The sequence below is a fragment of the Lactuca serriola genome, chromosome 7 (assembly GCF_051521515.1).
Source record: "Lactuca serriola cultivar US96UC23 chromosome 7, Lser_US96UC23_V15, whole genome shotgun sequence".
In the NCBI taxonomy this organism is placed as follows: domain Eukaryota; kingdom Viridiplantae; phylum Streptophyta; class Magnoliopsida; order Asterales; family Asteraceae; genus Lactuca; species Lactuca serriola.
This window is the reverse complement of record NC_136414.1, coordinates 7,688,299-7,708,917: the sequence shown is the minus strand read 5'-3', so window position 1 is coordinate 7,708,917 and position 20,619 is coordinate 7,688,299. Positions and strand designations below refer to the sequence as shown.

Here is a 20,619-nt window from a genome sequence, read left to right as displayed (position 1 = left end):
AAAAGTTTTTTTTAAGGTACGAAGATTTTTTAGGTGGGATGGGGATAGGCGTGAGAATAGGAGTTTGGGTGTGGTGACAAGGATCATAGTCTCCACCCATTCACCCCTCTTTGCGTCATGAGTGGCAAGGACGAAACTTGCCATGAAGATACACTCTAGGACCAACAATGCACAATTGCAAATAATGAAATGTCTTGAAGGAAATAATAACTTTTGATACAAAGGGAGAGTTGCAATTAACTCACGTAATAATGAATAAGTATGAAATGTAACACTATCAACAACGTCTTTAATGTCACGTTTTAGCATTTTTCTACCACATTCTAAGTAACACTATCTCAAGGCAAATGAGTGTAAAATTTGGGTCCCCCATTTCATCGAACACCTTTCGTACCATTTGCCCCCACGCAAAACTTTAAGAAGTTGCCTTGTAATGTGTATGGTGGTCCAAATCCTGGGGCCCTGGTTTCACCATCATTTACTCAATCTCCATCTCTCTTTCTTGATTTCAGAGAATAAATTAAAGCAAACCCATTTCTAATTCTTCTCCATTTTCGTCTCCGATATCATGAACTCACCATCGCCGCCGTCCGCAGCCCATCAGCCACCATCACCACCTAACCCACCCCAAACAGTTGCTTCCTCACATGGGCTTTCCTTGATTCCATTGAAGAAAGAACCTTTATTGGAAGAAAAGGTATTTACCACACCTCCACCTCCGCCTCCGCCTCCGCCGCCAAGGAGGTCGTCCACCAAGGACCGGCACACAAAAGTGGAGGGTAGGGGGAGAAGGATCCGAATGCCGGCCACCTGCGCAACACGGATATTCCAGCTGACCAAAGAACTTGGCCACAAGTCCGACGGCGAAACAATCCAATGGCTTTTACAACACGCTGAGCCCTCCATTATTGCGGCCACAGGCACCGGTACCATTCCAGCCATCGCTATGTCAGTCAACGGCACCCTTAAAATCCCCACCAGCATCAGCACCGTCACCGTCACCGCTACCGCAGCCGCCGTCGCCACCACCACCACATCAATACCAAAAAAACGAAAACTCCCTTCTGATTTCGACATAAACCGAAACGAAAACACTCCAACCACGGTCACCACCTCCGTTCTCGCTCCTCTCATGACAACCACCGCACAACCTCAATCTTTCATCCCGATATGGGCCATACCCTACAACGGAACCGCCGCGTTTTGGGCGTTTCAGCCATCTACAACTCCATTTCTTAACAATTCCGCTACACCAATCTCCTTCATTACCTCTGGTGACCAAAAACCAACACCAATTAACACAGCAAATTACACAACCATTACCACTACCTCTACCTCCATCTCCACCTCCACCTCCGCCTCGGCAACCACAACTCCCACAAAAGCTCAATCTTTCACAGATTTTCCGATGAATCTTCACGAAAGAAAAGAGTTCTCTTTCATTCAGGTAAACCATGGAACACCTTCTGAGCAATAACCAGACCTCTTATTTCTTTCTTTCATTTCCTATCCATTATCGTCAAGAACATGAACACGTGAGTGAAGATGATTACGTGTAAAGTGGGGCCCACAAAGTGGGCAGGTCTTAGGTGCAGATGGGTCCAAGGTTAATGTGGTGGGCTCAAAGTGGCCCCACTTAAGCTTAATGAAGGTGGAGAGTGGGCCCATTTAGTGGGTCATTTGACATAGAAAACCGTCGATTTATGCGGCATTAACGAGGGGCCCAATTTATGATGGACCATACCAACGGAGCAGACGGCAAAACAGTCTGCCACGTGGCTGAATCGGGACGACATTATGATACTTTCTGGGGTTTTGACACGTAAGAGTTGCCCGTTGGCTAATTTCCTTTTATCTTTTGTTTTTATCTGTATTCTTTTACCTTAGGTATATCGTTGGGTTATCTTCAAGAATTAGCAACTTGTACCATATGCAATTATATATGTACGCTGTTACATTTGTTAGCACCTTCTACCATATGCAATTAAATATGTACTTTGCTTTCGATATAAAAGTCGAGAACTATGTATGGCTACTTTTTATAGATAGTGATCAAACAAATACGAGATACGTTCATTTTCGCACCTGTCTAAACTCTAACTAGAATGTTCGTCGCATTGCTGTTCTTCCAACTATTTATGATATTTGTTAATATCATATAAATATTGTGATTTGGTTATGTACATTTAGGCTGATTTTCTAGACTTATAACTTATAAGCTCGGTTGTTTAATACATGTTGGTACGGTATATGTTTTTATAATAAAAGACTTTATAAACTATGGGATAAAACATAATTAATTGTAGATGCATAATTTTCAAAATTTTACATCCCAAATTAATAGTGAAAGTGAAACCTATAGTTTATAGTTATTATCAAGGAATTAATCAGCAGAAAAAAGATAGTTAATAAATAATAAAGTTACAAGGGAAAAAGTGGGTCTTTTGTAAAATTCGCATATTCTTGTATAGGTGATATGGTGCTTGCATGCCTAGAGGGTCACTTGGACCCACGATGGTCCCGTATAAAGTTGTGATTGTTATTATATTGCCCACAAAATTACAAATTTAGCAAACTAAAGGAGTATTATTTTATTTTATTTTATTTTATTTTATTTTTTGAAGGATTTGAATTTTTAAGAGATTTTAGCTCTTAGGAGGGTCTAAATTTTTAACATATTGTTTGACTGGAACATCTGAATTATTGTGCTGAATGATATAATAACAATTGTATCCTTATGTATCATTTCTTTCAATTACAACATTGTACTTCCAATCTTTTCCATATTAAGACACCGTACTTTGTAAACTATAACCAATTTTAAAATTCTAATTAGGTAGCAATAAGAAGTACAATGTTATATAAAGCTAAATGGGGAAGTTTAAATCGGGGAACTTCAACAATACAAAGCAAATTTACATGTTTCATACATGCAAATACAATAACTTTTTCTTCTAAACAAAAGATAACAACATCAAGACATTTGGCAATGAAATTTGGGTAAAACAAAAGAATTGTAATGCCCATTCCTGGTACGTATTTAGTTCATTAATTGCTCATTTTATAAGAGCTACTCGACGAGTTGGTAGCCCTAACTCGTCGAGTAGATGCCAGCTTGATCGCGGGGTTTAAGTGGACTACTCGACGAGTCGGGAATAGACTCGGCAAGTAGGTCCATCAAGAGGAAACCCTAATCCTTAGGGTTTACACCCTATTTAAGCAACATTATGGATCTCCACCCCAGACTCCATCACCTCCACAGCCCATTCTCGAAACCCTACTTAGTTTTGGTGAAGTATTGAGCTAGTTCTTGTCGTTTTGTGATCGTAAGCTTGAAGAAGGAAGCAAAAGCTTGGAGTTGCAAAAGGAAGGTTGGAGATCCAGAGCCAAGGACTAATTGTTCTCTTCATAAAGGTATAAAGCTTATACCTTGGCTATTATTCAATTAGATCTCTCCTCTAGCTTGAATGTTGTGAGTTTTGGGGCCATTTCCAAGGCTATTTCGAGATTTGAACTCTTGGGGATGTAGAGACTTCAGATCTGGGCTCTATTGAGCTCTAGAGGCTCAAAGTTGCCACCTTTATGCAATCATAGTCTATGTAATGACTTAGATTTACATTTCTAGCTTGTAATGAGTGTTTTGGTCTTATATCTTCATACATACACGTAAAGTTAGCAAATTTACGTGTTATGTTAGCCTTAGGAGCCCAGATCTATGAGTTAGAAGCATTGGAATCATTTAGAATCGACTGTATGGTTTTAACATGCAAGGAACTCGCCGAGTTGTTCTTATGACTCGGCGAGCCGGGTCGATTTTCCCAAACCTTTTTTGGTTGTGAGTGAAACAATGGAGTGAGGGGGTGACTGAGTGAGTTGGACAAGATTAGGACTCGGGAGCTAAAGGACTCGACGAGTCCAAGGAGGGACTCGGCGATTAGAGTCGAGATGTCCTTATTATTATTACAGAAAGAACTCGACGAGTTAGAAAAAGGACTCAACGAGTTGACTCAGGGGACCAGGAGTTGGGTTGACTGGGGTTGACCTTGACTTGACTTTGTCCAGGACGTTGACTTTGACCAGGGGTAAAATGGTTATTTTATCCTAAGAAGGATTACTAGTTTTTGATTAAGTGTTGTGATGGAATTTATAGCCGAAGAGCCGCCAGAGCAGCAGATAGGGATCACTCACTCAGCGTTTCAGCAGTTAGTCATACGAGGTGAGTTTCCTTCCAATAGGAATGGGTCTACGGCCACAATGTCGGCCTGTTTAGATGATAGTAGTTCCGGACTATGGTCCGATGCCGGGGTGGTCCCAAGAAGTAGTTAGGTATGCTTGATGTCTTCGTGATTCATGCATGTTTATGATATATGTATATGTTCCGGACTCCGGCCCGATGTCGGGCAAGCCCGATGCAGTATATGTGAATATGTTATATGTTCATGTTTATGTTATGTTCAGTTCATTCCGGACTTCGGTCCGATGCTGGGCAGGGCCCGATGCAGTGGGCGGGGCCCAAGTTATTTTGGACTTCGGTTCGATACCTGGCGGGGCATGATGCAGTGGGCGGGGCCCAATTCATGCCAGAATTCGGTCCGATGTCGGGTGGGGCCCGATGAAGTGGGCAAGGCCCAATATATGTTATATGTATTTTTGTATGGTATGTGGTAGTTTGGGGGAGCTCACTAACTTTCGTGCTTACAGTTTTCAGTTTTGGTTTCAAGTACTTCCACTAGCAAAGGGAAGGGCTCGGGTTGATCGCATGACACACACCGCAATTACAACCTGGGAGATTACTCTGATGATTTGTTATGAGATTTTGATTTGAGATGGACATTATGATGTTTTATGATACATGATTTATGATTTTACTTATGACTCTGATGGTTTGTGATTTTAATAATGATTCAAAAACAAAATTTTGGGTCATATTTTTGGGATGTTTCAAGTTGGTTTCAAAGTCTTGGTTTGAGGGATTCGGACACACTTTCAGGTGTGTCTCAACTCAAACTAAGGAAGTGATATGAAAATTTCAAAAGAAAACCATTCTGAAGAGGCCTTTAGATCAATCAATATATCAAACAATGACAGTAAATAAGAACAAGAGGAATTCACGAAGAAAAACTTTCACTAAGAAAGATAATCTCACAAAGAGATTATCGTGTGCACAAAGCAGCGATTAGGGTTTGTGAAAGGCGTAGCCATTCACAAACCTATACAAATGATTATATACTGCTATTCTAGACAATCCCTACAAATCAGGGATACGCCAGCTAACTAATTAGGCTAACTATGGAAACAAGATAAATATAAGATCTGTTACAATGCACTGAATAAATTAAACTATTACAAACTGAGCTACTGAAACGCTGATGCTGATACTGAGATACGCGCTGATGATGAGGTCTGTTTTAAACATTATCATATTTCAAGGTTTGACCTTACAATCTCCCCCAATATGATGATGTTCAAAACAAACTAAATTAAAACACCTCTGGACAGGAACTCTTCATACTCAGCTTCAGCTTCTATTTTTACTGGCCAGTAAGGACTATCCAGCAACTCCTGTCTTCTGTTCAGCAGCTCCATGGCAATAAGAATGTGAAACTCTCCGGATAGATCTTGATGACTCATGCACATTTGCCTTAAGCCAACGAGATGATTGGTTGGAGCCTTTGGGATCTCAGCAGTTCGCTGAAAACACATCCTCCTGTTTTTATCAAGATAGAACATCCCGTGTTCAGGAGCTGAGATAAACTTATGCTGAACCGGATCAACACTGATAGGAAGAGAATTGTTTATTCCACCAGCACCAAAGTCTAGAACCAATACATCTTCACCATCAACTTGAAACTTGGTTCTTCGAGTTCTAGGAACAGATAACCTTTGGCCTTGATGCTGGGGTCGTTCTTTAGGAACAAGATCCAAACGCTGAACTTTCTTGATCAGCAGATGAAGAGCACAAGTCAGTTCCGAAGAGTGAGCTGAGGTTTGCTTGGATGCTAGTTCGAGTAGTTCCATCCATTCAGAATATCCATACTTGATCAGCTCATCCCTCTTGACAACTTCAGTGTATGAGTGCTGAGGACCTTGACGAGTGATCAGCAACGTAAGAATTTTCTCGTTTCGTGGTTTGGAGGCTTTAACTTTGATGATCTTATCAACACACACTCGTCGTTTAAGAACGTCTTCAAACCTTTTTCGATCAATCCGGTCAAGAACACTGTCAGTCTTAGGCTTACTATGGCTAGGAGGAGGTTGAGAAGACTGAGCTTTGGACTGAAATTCCAGGAATTTCTGCATCTGAGCTTCAAAAGATCCCTTGGCCTGAAGTTTGTGCTGAATAAGAGATTCATCAGCTTGAGCAATGTTCTTTAGAAGCTGAGCTTGATTAGCTTCATCAAGAATTTGCTTAACTTGATCAGGAGACATGTTCCATTCAACCGCAAGATTTGATATACTGACTATGGACTTGGGTTTCTTGGCAGGCAGAGAAGTATCAGTTTGAGAGTGAGCCAAGTCAGTATCTGTTACCTTACGCTTTCGAGATAGCGGATGAGAGTCTTCACTGGCAACGTCTGAATCTTCTCCTTGGACCGGAATGATGGGATCAGCAACAGGATTGACTGATCTCATGTCTGGACACTGAGATTCATTATCAAGATCATCGGAACTTTCTTCTTGAACTGGAATAAGAGGATTAATGAAATTCATATCTAGTATTTGACATTCATCGTCTGGTTCATCATCATGCTCAGTATCTTCAACTAGCTTTTCAGTAGCTGCTGGACTATTATGCCCCGCAGAGTCAGACTCAGGCATTGGCTTGGGTGATTCATGCTGAATAATGGTGTTGTCAACAGGTTCTGTGTCTCTCTCATTCAGTTCACCATCAACATTATCATCAGCATCAGCATCATCATCAGTATCTCCCCCTTTTTGAGCATCATCAGATTGGGGACTAGAGGGAGGAGTATGCAGGAGAACCTCCTTTAGCTGTTGAACATCAGCCTCAATGTGAAGAAGACGCTGACTCATGTCCCGAGTCAGTGTCATAAGTTCAGTAAATGCTGAAGCCGGAATTTGAACAACTGAAGTAGCTGGAGCGACTGGTGAGCTGGGTGGCATCCCCGGAGAATATTGGTGAGCTGCTGGTGACGGTTGCTCCCCCTGAAATTGTGGATTCTCCCCCTGCGAGGGATGCTCCCCCTGAGATGGTTGCTCCCCCTGATTCATTGAATCATTTGGTGCTGAGGGAACTTTGTTAGTATCCGAGACGATATGATGAGAAAGTTGAGGAGAGAAATGACCACCATCATGTTGTTCATCCTCTTGATCAGCATGATCTACATGGTTACCATCAGCGCCTCCTTCATCAGTGTCAGCGGTGAGAGAGGGAACAGTGTATGGATTTGCAATCCATTCTCTCATTCTATCCGAGATTCCAATGTCAGAATCCAGGGGATCATCTTGATACATGCGAACAGACATGCGAGGGTATTGGATGGGATTTCCAGAATGCGAGAAGTAGTATGCAGCGAAAAATTTGTCGAGCACAAGTGCAATCCAGCGTGGAAAAGGAACATGATCAGCGCGTACATTTGCACGAAGAAGCTGAACAAGCTGATCAAAGAATTGGGCCCCATAATCAAGTCTTTTGTTGAGAAGAAGTGAGCAGACGACTTGTTGCTCATAATTACTCAACTGATCACCACTTCGAGACTTGTGACCCACACACTTGCACAGAGCACCGGTGAAAAATTTCCAACCTGGGGTCATACATTGGCGCAAAAAAGAGCCGATCGAGCACCAACCTTTGAGTGATCATATCCCAGTTGATCAAACATACACCTACACCGTTCAATAGAAGGAGGTTCAGAGAAAGGTTCAAAGATAGGTAACCTTAGGGAAGCACTGAGAAGTTCTGCGGTGATGAAGACAGAGTGTCTTCCATGGCCAATGGTCCCGGTGATGGCATTGTTGTCGTCATTGACAGTTGCAGTGTAGTAGAACTCACATACTTGTTCAGGGAAGAACTCGGATGGAACGTCACTGATTGCGTATCATAGGCGGCAGGAAGCTAAGAAATTGACAAAATCATCGAGTCCAAGACCTCGATGAACCTCTGGAATATCAGGGTTGAAAACAACATTTGTAGCCTTGATGTGAATTGGAAGAGGAGGAGAGTTTGGGGCAGGAACTACCCTTCGTGAAGTGGAGGAGTAAGTGAACAGAGATGCCGCCATTAGAGAGTTTTTAGAGTTCTAGGGTTTTGAGGGAAGTTTAAAATTGTGGAAGGAAAGTTTAAATCAGGGGTGAAAGAGGTTTAAATATGGAATGAAAAGGGGCTTTAAAAAGGTAATGATTATCTTCATTAAAAAGGTGATGATTATCTTCATTAAAAATAACGGCATATCGTAACAACCTGTCAGATCAGAAAATTGCCGTTGGGTAAAAGAGTCGTTGACTGAAGGTGAAACGTCAATCAGTGTTTGCGGAAGCGCTGAGATTAGTGTCACAAAAGTTACAAGCTGAAAATATTTCTCCGTCAATTCAAGTTACAACTTGCTTAATTGGGGCTAGCAAGGAGATTGGTGCGTGTGATAGATACTAGTTTCATTATCTAACCATCGGCACAGAGTGTTGTGACTTTATCAGTGAGTGGTTTATCTTACTGAATCATTAGACACTGAATGAGAAGAAGGTAAAGAAAGGATTGTTGCGTGTGATAAACCTTGGTGTTTTGGTCTAACCATCGGCAAATATTTTTAGACTCTCATCAGTGTGTGTTTTGTCACACTGAATCATGAAATCAGTGTCAGATTGGTAAGAAGAGATAGTTGCGTGTGATAGATCTTGGTGTTTTGATCTAACCATCGGCAAAGATTTTTTATATTCTCATCAACGTGTGTTATGTCACACTGAATCATTGAATCAGTGTAAGATTGGTAAGAAGGGATAGTTGCGTGTGATAGATCTTGGTGTTTTGATCTAACCATCGACAAAGAGTTTCAAGTTGTTATCAATGTATGGTTTTTAGTACAGTGAATCATTCAACTTTAGTTTAGAAGACTTGAAGAAGAGAGAAAGATAGGAGATCAAACCAAGTACTTAGTATGCAAATATCACCAGCATGTCATCATCAACACAATGTACATCAGCTTATAAGACAATACCAAACATTAGCACAATTAAACAGCAAAATTAATTACAAGGTAATCATTCCAAGTTCTCCAATAATGTAAGCAGTTGTTTGAGAATCCAGTGCCTTAGTGAAGATATCAGCAAGTTGCTCTGAAGTCTTGACATGTTCAAGAACAACCTTTCCCTTTTCAACATTATCTCTGATGAAATGATGTCTGATTTCGATATGCTTTGTCTTTAAGTGCTGAACAGGGTTTTGTGTGATTTGAATGGCACTGGTGTTATCACAATATATGGGAGTCTTTGAGAACTTGATCCCATAGTCGAGAAGCTGATTTTGAATCCATAAGAGCTGAGCACAACATCTCCCAGCTGCAACATACTCAGCTTCTGCAGTTGAGATGGCAACTGATGTTTGCTTCTTGCTAGACCAGCTGATGAGACGATTTCCAAGGAAGTGACATCCACCAGATGTACTCTTTTTGTCTAAATTGCATCCTGCATAGTCTGAGTCAGTGTATCCAAAAAGTTCAAATGCTGAGTCGCGAGGATACCACAGTGCTAGGTTTTGAGTCCCTTTCAAGTATCGAAAGATACGTTTGACCGCCATGAGATGAGATTCCTTGGGATTAGCTTGGAATCGAGCACAGAGAATGGTTCCAAACATGATATCAGGACGACTTGCCGTGAGATATAAAAGAGATCCAATCATTCCTCGATACAAAGAGTGATTTACATCAGTTCTAGTTGGATCAGCGTGTATCTTATCAGTCTTGGACACTGGAGTAGAGGCTGGTTTGCAGTCACTAAGAGAATACTTAACAAGCAAGTCAGAAATATATTTACTTTGGCAAATGGAAATACCTGACTTTTGTTGCTGAACTTCAAGACCTAAGAAAAAGGTCATCTTCCCCATCATGCTCATTTCGAACCTTTGAGACATGATCTCTGCAAATTCCTTGCTCAGTGTCTCATTTGGAGAGCCAAAAATGATGTCATCGACATAAATTTGAACAAGAACCATATCTGAGCCTTTGTTTTTGATGAAGAGAGTATTGTCGATTGCTCCTCGTCTGTATCCATTTTCAAGTAGATACGATGTCAGCGTCTCATACCAAGCCCTGGGTGCTTGCTTCAGTCCATAAACAGCTTTATCTAATCGGTACACATAATCAGGATGATCTTTGTCAACAAAGCCTGGGGGCTGATTGAGGAATACTTCTTCTTCTAACACACCATGGAGGAATGCTGTTTTCACATCCATCTGATAGACAATGAAATTCATGTAGGATGCGTATGCGAGAAACAGTCTGATTGCTTCAATGCGAGCAACTGGAGCAAAAGTTTCCCCGTAGTCGATAGATTCAATTTGAGTAAACCCTTGAGCTACAAGCCTTGCCTTGTTGCGAGTAATTATTCCATCTTTATCAACCTTGTTACGATAGACCCAACGAGTTCCGGTGATAGTCTTCCCTGATGGTCTTGGGATAAGAGTCCAAACTTTGTGCCTTTCAAACTCATTCAGTTCTTCTTGCATGGCTTTGATCCAACCAGCATCTTGAAGAGCTATGTGTATCTTGTCAGGTAAGATCATTGAAACGAAATTAACATACATGCAAAAATTATTAGATACACGAGATCTGGTACGGACACCATCATGAATATTCCCTATAATTTGATCAACAGGATGATATCGATGTTCATAGATTGATGTTGATTCCGGAGAATTTGACACTGACAAGTTATCAGTTGCAGGAGAGTCTTCAGCTTCAAGGATTTCATCAACACCTAATGAATTATCTGCTGATCTGGCTGCAGTATCTTGATTCAAGGAACATGGAACTGGAACGATAGAATCAGAAGAATCAGCGTCACCTCTAGCAGGAGGGACTTCGTCAAATGGACAAAAGAGAAGCTCTTGAAAAATAGAAGAGGAATGAGTGACTTTTTCATCAGTGTATGATTCCTCATCAAACTTCACATGAATGGATTCTTCAATGCATTGCCTGTTCACATGAAAAACACGAAAAACCTTTGAAATGGATGAGTACCCAATGAAAATACCTTTATCAGCCTTAGGTTCAAACTTGGATCTTGGGTCACGCTGATTTAGAATATAACAAATACATCCGAATACATGAAAAAAGGATACATCTGGCTTTCGATCTTTCAGCATTTCATATGGTGTCTTCTTATGAATCCTGTGAATTAGAGATCGATTCTGGGTAAAGCACACTGTATTGACAGCTTCAGCCCAAAACGACATAGGAAGACCAGCATGGATCATCAAGGTCCTTCCTGCCTCAATCAGTGTTCTATTTCTTCGTTCAGTAACTCCATTTTGTTGAGGAGTACGAGGAGCTGAGAAGTTCTGCCCAATTCCTTTATGATCACAAAATTCTTCAAGAGTTGAGTTTCGGAACTCAGTACCATGATCACTTCTTAGCTGCTTAACTTTGAGACCTGTCAGTGTCTCATTTTTACGAATTAGTGAGATAATTTCCTGTGCAACATGACTTTTCTTATTCAGGAAAACCACCCATGTAAATCGAGTGAACTCATCCACAACAACTAGAGTATACTTATTTCCACCTAGAGAACGGACAGGAATAGGTCCAAACAAGTCCATGTGGAGTAAATGAAGAGGGACTGATATACTGGAACATGACTTGGGTTTGAAAGAGGACTTGGTTTGTTTTCCTTGTTCACAAGCTGAGCACATCTTGTCTTTCACAACGCTGAATTTTGGGAGCCCTCTAACTAGATCTTGATTGGATATTTTGGATAGGTTCTTGAAGTTTAGATGAGAGAACCTTTTGTGCCAAATCCAGCTAAGATTCGTCTGAGACTTTGAAAAGAAGCATTGCATCAGTGCCTTGTCACTCGAGAACATGTCAAGAACATATATATCATCTTTTCTACTTGCTGAAAGTACGATGTTCTTGTCAGTATTGACAACTCTGCCTTCCTTCTTTGTGAAGTGAACTTCATAGTCAGCATCACACAATTTACTGATGGAGATAAGGTTGTGTTTGAGACCCTTTACATATGAAACATTTTGAAAAACCACGTTATTGCATTTGATATTTCCATATCCTTTAGTGAACCCCTTTCCATTGTCTCCATAAGTAACTGCAGGACCAGTTTTCTTGACATAATCTTCCAGGAGAGACTTTGATCCTGTCATATGCCGTGAGCAACCACTATCTAAGTACCAAAGATGCTCCTGACCCTGCAGTGCTAAGAAACTAGTTAGAACACACTGACCCATTCGAGGATGGGTCATTCACAAAGTTATTTGATAATAGATTATAACATTCCTTAGGAAGACAGTTTAAAGAATTTGACTTAAGAGTCCATTTTTCATTTCTAACTTTAATATTATCAGCTCTTGAGGAAGATTTATCAAATGAACATTCACTGATCTTGTGAGAGGTATCACCACATCTGTAACAAACTCTAGTACCAAAGTTCTTCTTGGTGAGCAAATTTTTAGATTTATCACATTTCGACATGCAAGATTCACCAAGAGAGCTTTGAATCCTTTTGTTTATCATTGAGTCACAACTTAGTTCAGTGTCAGAAAGAATTTGATCAGTGTGAGATGATGAGCTATCAGTGTCTGATTTGTACTTATTCACTGATGAATTGCAATCAGGAAAATGCTTAAGTTGTTCATGAACAGCATGAAACACTCCATTTGAGATAGGAAAGACAATAATATTCTCAGTGAGTGGAGTTGGTCTTACAAGATGTGCAGGGTAAGAGGTTGGATCAATTCCGATAATTTCAACATTACACTCAGTAATACCATCAGAATTAGTAATACAGTATTCATCAATTAAACTCTGATTAATAAAAGAGTTACTAACAAACTTATTTTTGAAATTGTTTTTCATCTCATTCATGGAATAAAACTCAGATTCCTTTACTTGTGATTTAAAAACTTTTTCAGCTTCTGCAAAATTACCCCTAAGAATTTTTTCACATGAATGTGGAATTTGAGCAGAAATAATATAATTTGCATTCTTATGAGATTTTGCCCAAGTATGAAGCACAGTTTGTTCTTTGATCAAAAGATTTTTAACATTGTCAATTTCAGCAAACAAAGATGAATTTGACAAACTAGTGATTCTAAGATTTTCCTGAGTGGACTCAATAATGTTATTTTTCATGGATATATCAGTTTCAAGAAGATCAATTTGATTTTGCAAATCTCTTATTGTTTGATTCTTCTTAGAATTAATGACGCCCAAATACTCAAACATTTTGATTTTCTCATTCATTGAATAGGAAACAAAGTTTTTAACCTGGTACATTGAAGAAGAGTCAGTGTTGTGCTTCCTGGAATTTTCAACAACATCAGACATATCAGCATCAAATGTACTTTTGCCTTTTTCAGAAACATCCGTGTCTTCTATCTTTACCATTAGACACTTCACTTCATCATCTGATGACTCCTCATCAGTCTTCCATTTTTCTTCTTCAGCAACAAGAACTTTATGTTCCAAGTTCTCTGCTTTCAGCTTCTCGATCAGCTTGTTGTACTTCTGCTTCCAGTATTCATCCGAGCATTGTTTCTTTTGTTTACACTCCTTTGCAAAATGATCAGTGCTCCCACAGTTAAAGCACTGAGCCTTCTCTTTCTTATCAGTACCATGCTTTTTATCAGCTTCCGATCTTTTTGAAAACTTTCCACCCATCTTCTTCTGAAACTTTGAGAAGTTTCTGCCGGATTTCTCAAAGGTCTTTACAATCAAAGCTGCACTAGCCACAACCTTTTCAAGATCATCAGTGTCAGTTTTAGAGGAATCAGTGTCTGAATGGCTATCAGTGTCTGAATCTGACACTAGCCTTTTGTTTGAGAACAAGGCTACAGATGATTCACGCTGAGAATCTTTCATCAGCTCCTTTCTTTGAAGCTTGGATTCCTCATAGTATCGAAGATTTCCATACAGACTTTAAAGGTCCATAGAGTTGATCTTCTCACTATTTTTCAGCACATCAACATGGTTCTCCCAACCTGCACCCAGAGAATCCAAAAACTTATGCACTAGAACAGTTCTATGCTTCAACTTATCTAATCTCCGAAGATCATTAACAAGAGTATTGAATCTGTTAAAGGTTTGAGTCAAGGTTTCACCTTTCTTAGCAAAAAAATGTTCATACCTTCGATTAAGATCATTTATTTGAGTAGCCTTGACTTCTTCAGTGCCTTCAAAAGATACAGTCAGAGTATCCATCATCTCTTTTCCTGAGATGCAATTTTGAACTAGCCCAAAAATGTTGTATGGAAGAGCGTAGCTGATTGCGGCACGAGCACGAACATCTAGACCATGTTTTCTTTTGTCATCTGCCGTCCAGTTTTCTTTAGGAGTTTTCTTCATAGTACCATCAGGAACATTATTTTTTAGAGGCTGATACATCGGGACATATGGACCATTTTCGACGATGTCCAACATATCTTCATCTACTGAATCTAAGGCATATAGAGCCTTTATTTTCCACATAGCAAAGTTTGTTTCATCAAAAGGAGGAATTTTAGCGGAAGGATGATTTGATGAGTTCGACGAAGAAGAAGATGAAGCCATTTGTTTGATAAGAGAAACCTGCTCTGATACCAATTGAAGAGGCCTTTAGATCAATCAATATATCAAACAATGACAGTAAATAAGAACAAGAGGAATTCATGAAGAAAAACTTTCACTAAGAAAGATAATCTCACAAAGAGATTATCGTGTGCACAAAGCAGCGATTAGGGTTTGTGAAAGGCGTAGCCATTCACAAACCTATACAAATGATTATATACTGCTATTCTGGACAATCCCTACAAATCAGGGATACGCCAGCTAACTAATTAGGCTAACTATGGAAACAAGATAAATATAAGATCTGTTACAATGCACTGAATAAATTAAACTATTACAAACTGAGCTACTGAAACACTGATGTTGATACTGAGATACGCGCTGATGCTGAGGTCTGTTTTAAACATTATCATATTTCAAGGTTTGACCTTACACATTTGTTTACAAAAAGGATTTTGAAAATAGAAAAGAACTTTGAAAAAAGGAAAGGGTGTGGTGCATGCAATCAGCCAAGCTCAAGTAAGTACTCCTAAATTACCCATACAAGTTTATGATATGTTATGATTATCAACTTTATTATAACATCATGCTAGATTGTGACTAAGGATATAGGAAGAATGCCTTATGTGCCTGTTATATGTGTTCAACTTTATGAGAACTGCATGTTAGTATAGATTAGTCAGTATGATAGCCAGAATAGTGGACGCTTGATTATGTGTACTCGATGCTCGAATACTGCCTGCTTTGTGCTTTTAGGGGTCTTAGTTATCTTTTACTAACTAGTAAACGAATATGTTACATTACATATTGTGAGGATTAAATAATTTTAGAAGGTTAGGTCTAGCTCTATTGCACAACTCTTGTTTGAGTCCAACCGTTGTAGGGTATGATCTCCCATTCGAAGAATTATCTAGGCCGAGTAATATGTAATAGTATTTGCGAGCTAGTTAGGGGAAGAAAGCAGGGACTTCTTATGCAGATGATGGCGAAGAGTGAGTTGGTGATTTCCCTAGGGCAAGCCTAGGATGAGAGTAGTAGAGAACAGTAGCAACAGAAGGGACTTGGTGGAATCGAGGCAGTTCTTGAGGAAAGTATGGATATATATGGAAGGTAATATGGGCCCGTATTATTGAAAGCAGATGATCCGTACTCGAATCAAGGAAGGTTGGGATAAGACCAGGGAACTTGTAGTATATGTGATCCCTCCAGTTATATTAGTATTCAGACGCTTGTTATGATGTGTTTTCAGAATGGTGGTTTTACGCCCTAGACCTGCAGTTGGTAGTTTATGTAATGCCTGTGTTTCTGGGCCTGTCATTAATGTTGATATAATAGTCTAGGTTAACCTTTGTAACCCCTTTTGAAATAATAGAAGTATATTATTTGAGTATTATGTGTTTTGTGCTTAATTGCTTAATTATGTGGTTTGATTAATTAAGAATAAAAATAAGCGTCAAAATTTAAGTGTAAAATAAACTTGATATCTTTGGTTAATGTTGTAGTAGTTGAAACGAGGTTTCCGAATATATATAGAACGCCCAAATCTGACTTCGTATGAGGAAGTTATGATTTATCAAAGTTTCGGCTTAGCGGTATGCAGCCTGAAATACTCGATTTGAGATCGAGCGGTTTTTAGCCGAAGCAATCTAAACGAGGATCAAAGGTCTCGTTGTTGGTATCGAAGCGATGTAAAGTTAGGCGAGAACGAACGTCAAACGAAGAAGTTATGAATTTATAACGAAGTTTTTCTGTCCCGGCCTATTAAAAATAAATTCAAAATTAGCCGACGGAGTCTAAACGAAAGTTGTAGAGCGTAGTCTCACCTACGCGTGGATATAAAGAATGTCGAAAACGGAGTTCATATGAAGAAGATATGAATTTCTGAAGTTTATTAAATAATTTGTATTTAAATTTAATTATTAAATCCGGCATTATCCGAAGAGGAGTCATCGGACTCATCCGAAGTACGGCCAACGTACTAGCGTACGCCCCGCGTATAGCGAAGCATGACACACCTCGCACTCGAGTTCTTCGGATACATAAGCAATGACAATTCTGAGGCAGTACGCCCTGCGTACTCCGAGGCTCCAGCCTCCTATAAATAGGATGCGAGGGCAGCCGACTCCTTTGCTATTTTTCTCTCTTCTCTCTCCTGTTTTGCATCGATTTGCATGCCAGAAGTACCCCGAAGCCCCGGTATCATTCTCGAGCCCCGAAGCAAGTCCCGAGATCCCGAAGATCCCGAGAAGTAAGATTCCCGAGCCGAAGCTCTGCCCGTGAGAAGTTCAATTTTTGTAGAGATCTTCCAGATCTGCTGAGGATTACTACTTCTGCAAGCCGTAGTGCTGTCTGATCATCTTCTGATCAAGTGAGTGTATACTACCTTTCATAAACACGATAATAATACAAGTATGGTTTGAGTGTATTAAGTATATTGTGGTTTATATGTATGAGTGTGTAGTTACTTTCTTCTAACGCATAATTATGAAGTATTTTATACGAAATACGTGTTATGTGTATAATTTTGTTGTTATATGTGTGAATGTATATTCATTCTCTTCTATCTCATAGATCTGATTTATTTTCTATGAAATACGTGTTATGCGGGTGTGCCTCATCTGTTATGTAGGATATGTATTGAATGAAAATGATATACAGGTTTTAAACTATGTATAAATATATATACTTTTATCTACTAATATGTTGGGTAGAACATGGGTAGATAGTTGGTGTGTAATAAACAGATGAGAGGCCTCGATGTTGTTGTTGTTGTTGATCTAGTTATTCAGCGGAGTATGGATAACGACCACAGACTCTTTCTAGACAGTCCAGTGGAACGCTAGCAGGTTCATAACATGTAGGTGTTGTGAATGATGTGTTCACCGGTGTACTCTATCCCCCTCATGGTTGCCTTTAGGATATCTATTGTTGAGGAAACCCCTTAGCAGTAATCTCCGTCCCGATGAAAATCCTAGATTAGGTCCCTTGAGATAGATGTTGTTTTAGGGACGTAAAGTGAGGATAATGGGAATGGGTAATCGGGATAGTGATTGGTTGGTGAAATTAAATATAATTTATTTATTGTGGGTTGAAAACCCTATATGCTCACCAGGCTCCCAAGCCTGACCCACTCAGTTTTATTTGTATTACAGGAAGTGGCGCAAGGGCGTAAGATGGATGAACCATCGAGTTGTTTTGTTTACAAGTCTGTATATGAATGTATTTGTTGAATGACTTGTAATGTTATCGTTTATGCTTTATGGTCTGTATCGGAACATGACATCCCGAGTTTTGATTATATAATGAAAATGCATCTCTTGATGAAATGAGTTGATAATTATTATTTTATCATGTTTTGTTTTGGGAACAAATTCCGCAACACTTTTAAATCAAAAGGATTTACTCTGAAATTATTTTAAAAAGCATAAATGAAATCGGTCTTTTCTGGTCGTGATTTTGGGGATGTCACAGTTTAGGTGCAGGAGAGGGATTGGGCTCAGGCTCTGGAGCCGGGCAGTTAGATGAGCAGACTAGGGAGTTCATCTCCTCGGAGGTCACACACAACATATTAGACCAGACTCCTATGATTTTTGGATCGGCTAAGGAGGGTATCTTAGAGCATCTGGATGAGAAGTTGGGTGCGTTCCGTACTGAGATAGCAGCCATGATGGGATCGTGCACATTTAATTTCAGGGAGTTTAGAGCTTGTGGAGCTCCCGAATACCATGGGGCTCGGGACCCCATTGCGAGTACCAAATGGTTGGCAGATATCACCAACGTGTTCTGCACCAGCAGATGTCCTGAGGGGGACAAGGTCAGATTAACATCCTGCCTTTTGAAGGACAGGGCACGAGATTGGTGGGAGGAGATTGAACGAGCTATTAGTGATGACTCAGGTTTGGATGCGATGACCTGGAGTGATTTCACGACCAGGTTCAGGGCCGAGTCCGCACCTGTCATTGAGGTGCAGCAGCTTGCTAGGGAGTTTCAGGACCTCCAGCAGACGACAGAGACTGTGGCGGAGATTTCTACCAAGTTTAGGGAGAGGGCCCTCCTCGTTCCGCAGTATGTGGCATAAGAGGAGATGAAGAAGGCCCGATATCATGAGATGTTGCAGAGTGATATTCGCCAGTTTGTGAGCCGCTCCAGCTGCAAGACATTCGAGGACATGACTTTTAGGGCTCGTGAGAGGGAAATTGATATAAAGATGGAGAGGAAAAGGAAGCCAGATGTTGCTACTGGCGCAACAGGTTCGGGAAAAAATCCCAAGGTGTTTGATCACAGGTCTAGGGGACGGTAAAGCCACAATCAGTGTGGCAAGTGTGGCAGGTTGCACGATGGGGTGTGCAAGGTGGGGAGTTCCGGTTGCTTCAAGTGCGGTTGGACTGGGCATATGAGTAGGGATTGTACAACTACTACCACTACCACCACCACAACATCTGATCTGATTTGCTTCCATTGCAATCAGAGGGGACACACTAAGTCCCAGTGTCCGAGTTTAGCACCAGCAGGACAGGTGGTGGTACCCGCTCCTACCACACTGAGGATTACAGACGGCCGACAGGGTCATGATGAGGCGCCGGTGGCGAAGAGCAGAGCCTTCCAGTTGACAGCAAAGGAGGCATGAGCGACTCCTGATGTGGTTGCTGGTATGTATTTTCTCCATCTTCTCTTTATTACTTTTGATTTTTTACTCATGTTTATGTGTTATTTATTGGGTCGTTCCTAGTGAACGGCATTTCAGCTATGGTATTGTTTGATTTGGGGGCTAGCCGATCGTTTGTGTCACTTGCACTTAGCAAGCGATTTAGCAGAGCTCCAGGGGAGCTGGATTGCCCACATGACGTTGAGATAGTAGATGATAGGATCGTCAGGGTCGCGAGAGTTCATAGAGGATGTACATTTCAGTTATTTGATGAGCAGTTTTCAGTGGACTTGGTTCCTATTCCCCTGCGAGGGAATAAGGTTATCGTGGGTAGGGATTGGTTGAGCCCCAACAGGGTAGTGATCGACTGCGAGCAGCAGCTAGTGAGGGTTCGTACTCCTAATGGGGGAGAGTTAGTGATTCAGGGTGAGAGACCACAACGTGGACCGATTCTTTGTTCAGCAGCAAGAGCGAGACGCTACTTTCAGCATGGTTGCGCAGGATATGTTGCTTACGTCATGGATACCCGAGATAGGGGTAAGACAACAGTCGATGATGTACCAGTGGTCCGAGAGTACCCGGACGTATTCCCGGAGGATTTGCCTGGAATACCTCCAGAGAGACAAGTTGAGCTCCGGATTGACCTGGTCCCTGGTGCGACTCCGATTGCCAAGGCACCATATCGGTTGGCTCCTCCCGAGATGCAAGAGTTGTCTACGCATCTGCAGGAGCTGCTAGAAAAGGGTTTTATCAGGCCGAGCAGTTCACCATAGGGAGCCCCGATCCTGTTTGTAAAGAAGAAGGACAGGTCGCACCGTATGTGCATAGACTACCGGGAGCTGAACAAGGTGACGGTGAAGAACCGTTACCCACTCCCGAGGATAGATGATTTGTTCGACCAGCTTCAGGGAGCATCTTGGTTCTCCAAGTTTGATCTACGGTTCGGATATCACCAGATGCGGGTCAGAGATGATGATGTGTAGATGACCGCTTTTAGGACCCGCTATGGTCATTATGAGTTTGTGATGATGTCGTTTGGGCTCACCAATGCTCCAGCCGCGTTCATGGATCTCATGAACCGCATGTGCAGGCCGATGATGGATTGGTCTGTAATAGTATTCATTGATGATATCTTGGTTTACTCCAAGACTCAGGAGCAGCATGAGGAGCACCTGAGAGAGGTGCTAGAGACACTGAGGAGGGAGAGACTTTTTGCGAATTTCTCCAAGCGTGAGTTTTGGTTGC

The 20,619-nt window shown here is 40.9% G+C and overlaps 1 protein-coding gene across 1 annotated transcript; it reads left to right on the top strand.

Annotated features, from left to right (window-relative positions):
* The first annotated feature begins 411 nt into the window (after positions 1–411).
* LOC145062896 (transcription factor TCP9-like) lies at positions 412–1,964 on the top strand. The gene has a single exon (XM_079010488.1). The coding sequence runs from the start codon at positions 569–571 to the stop codon at positions 1,475–1,477; it is 909 nt and encodes a 302-aa protein (XP_078866614.1). The 5' UTR covers positions 412–568; the 3' UTR covers positions 1,478–1,964.
* The last annotated feature ends 18,655 nt before the right edge of the window (positions 1,965–20,619 follow it).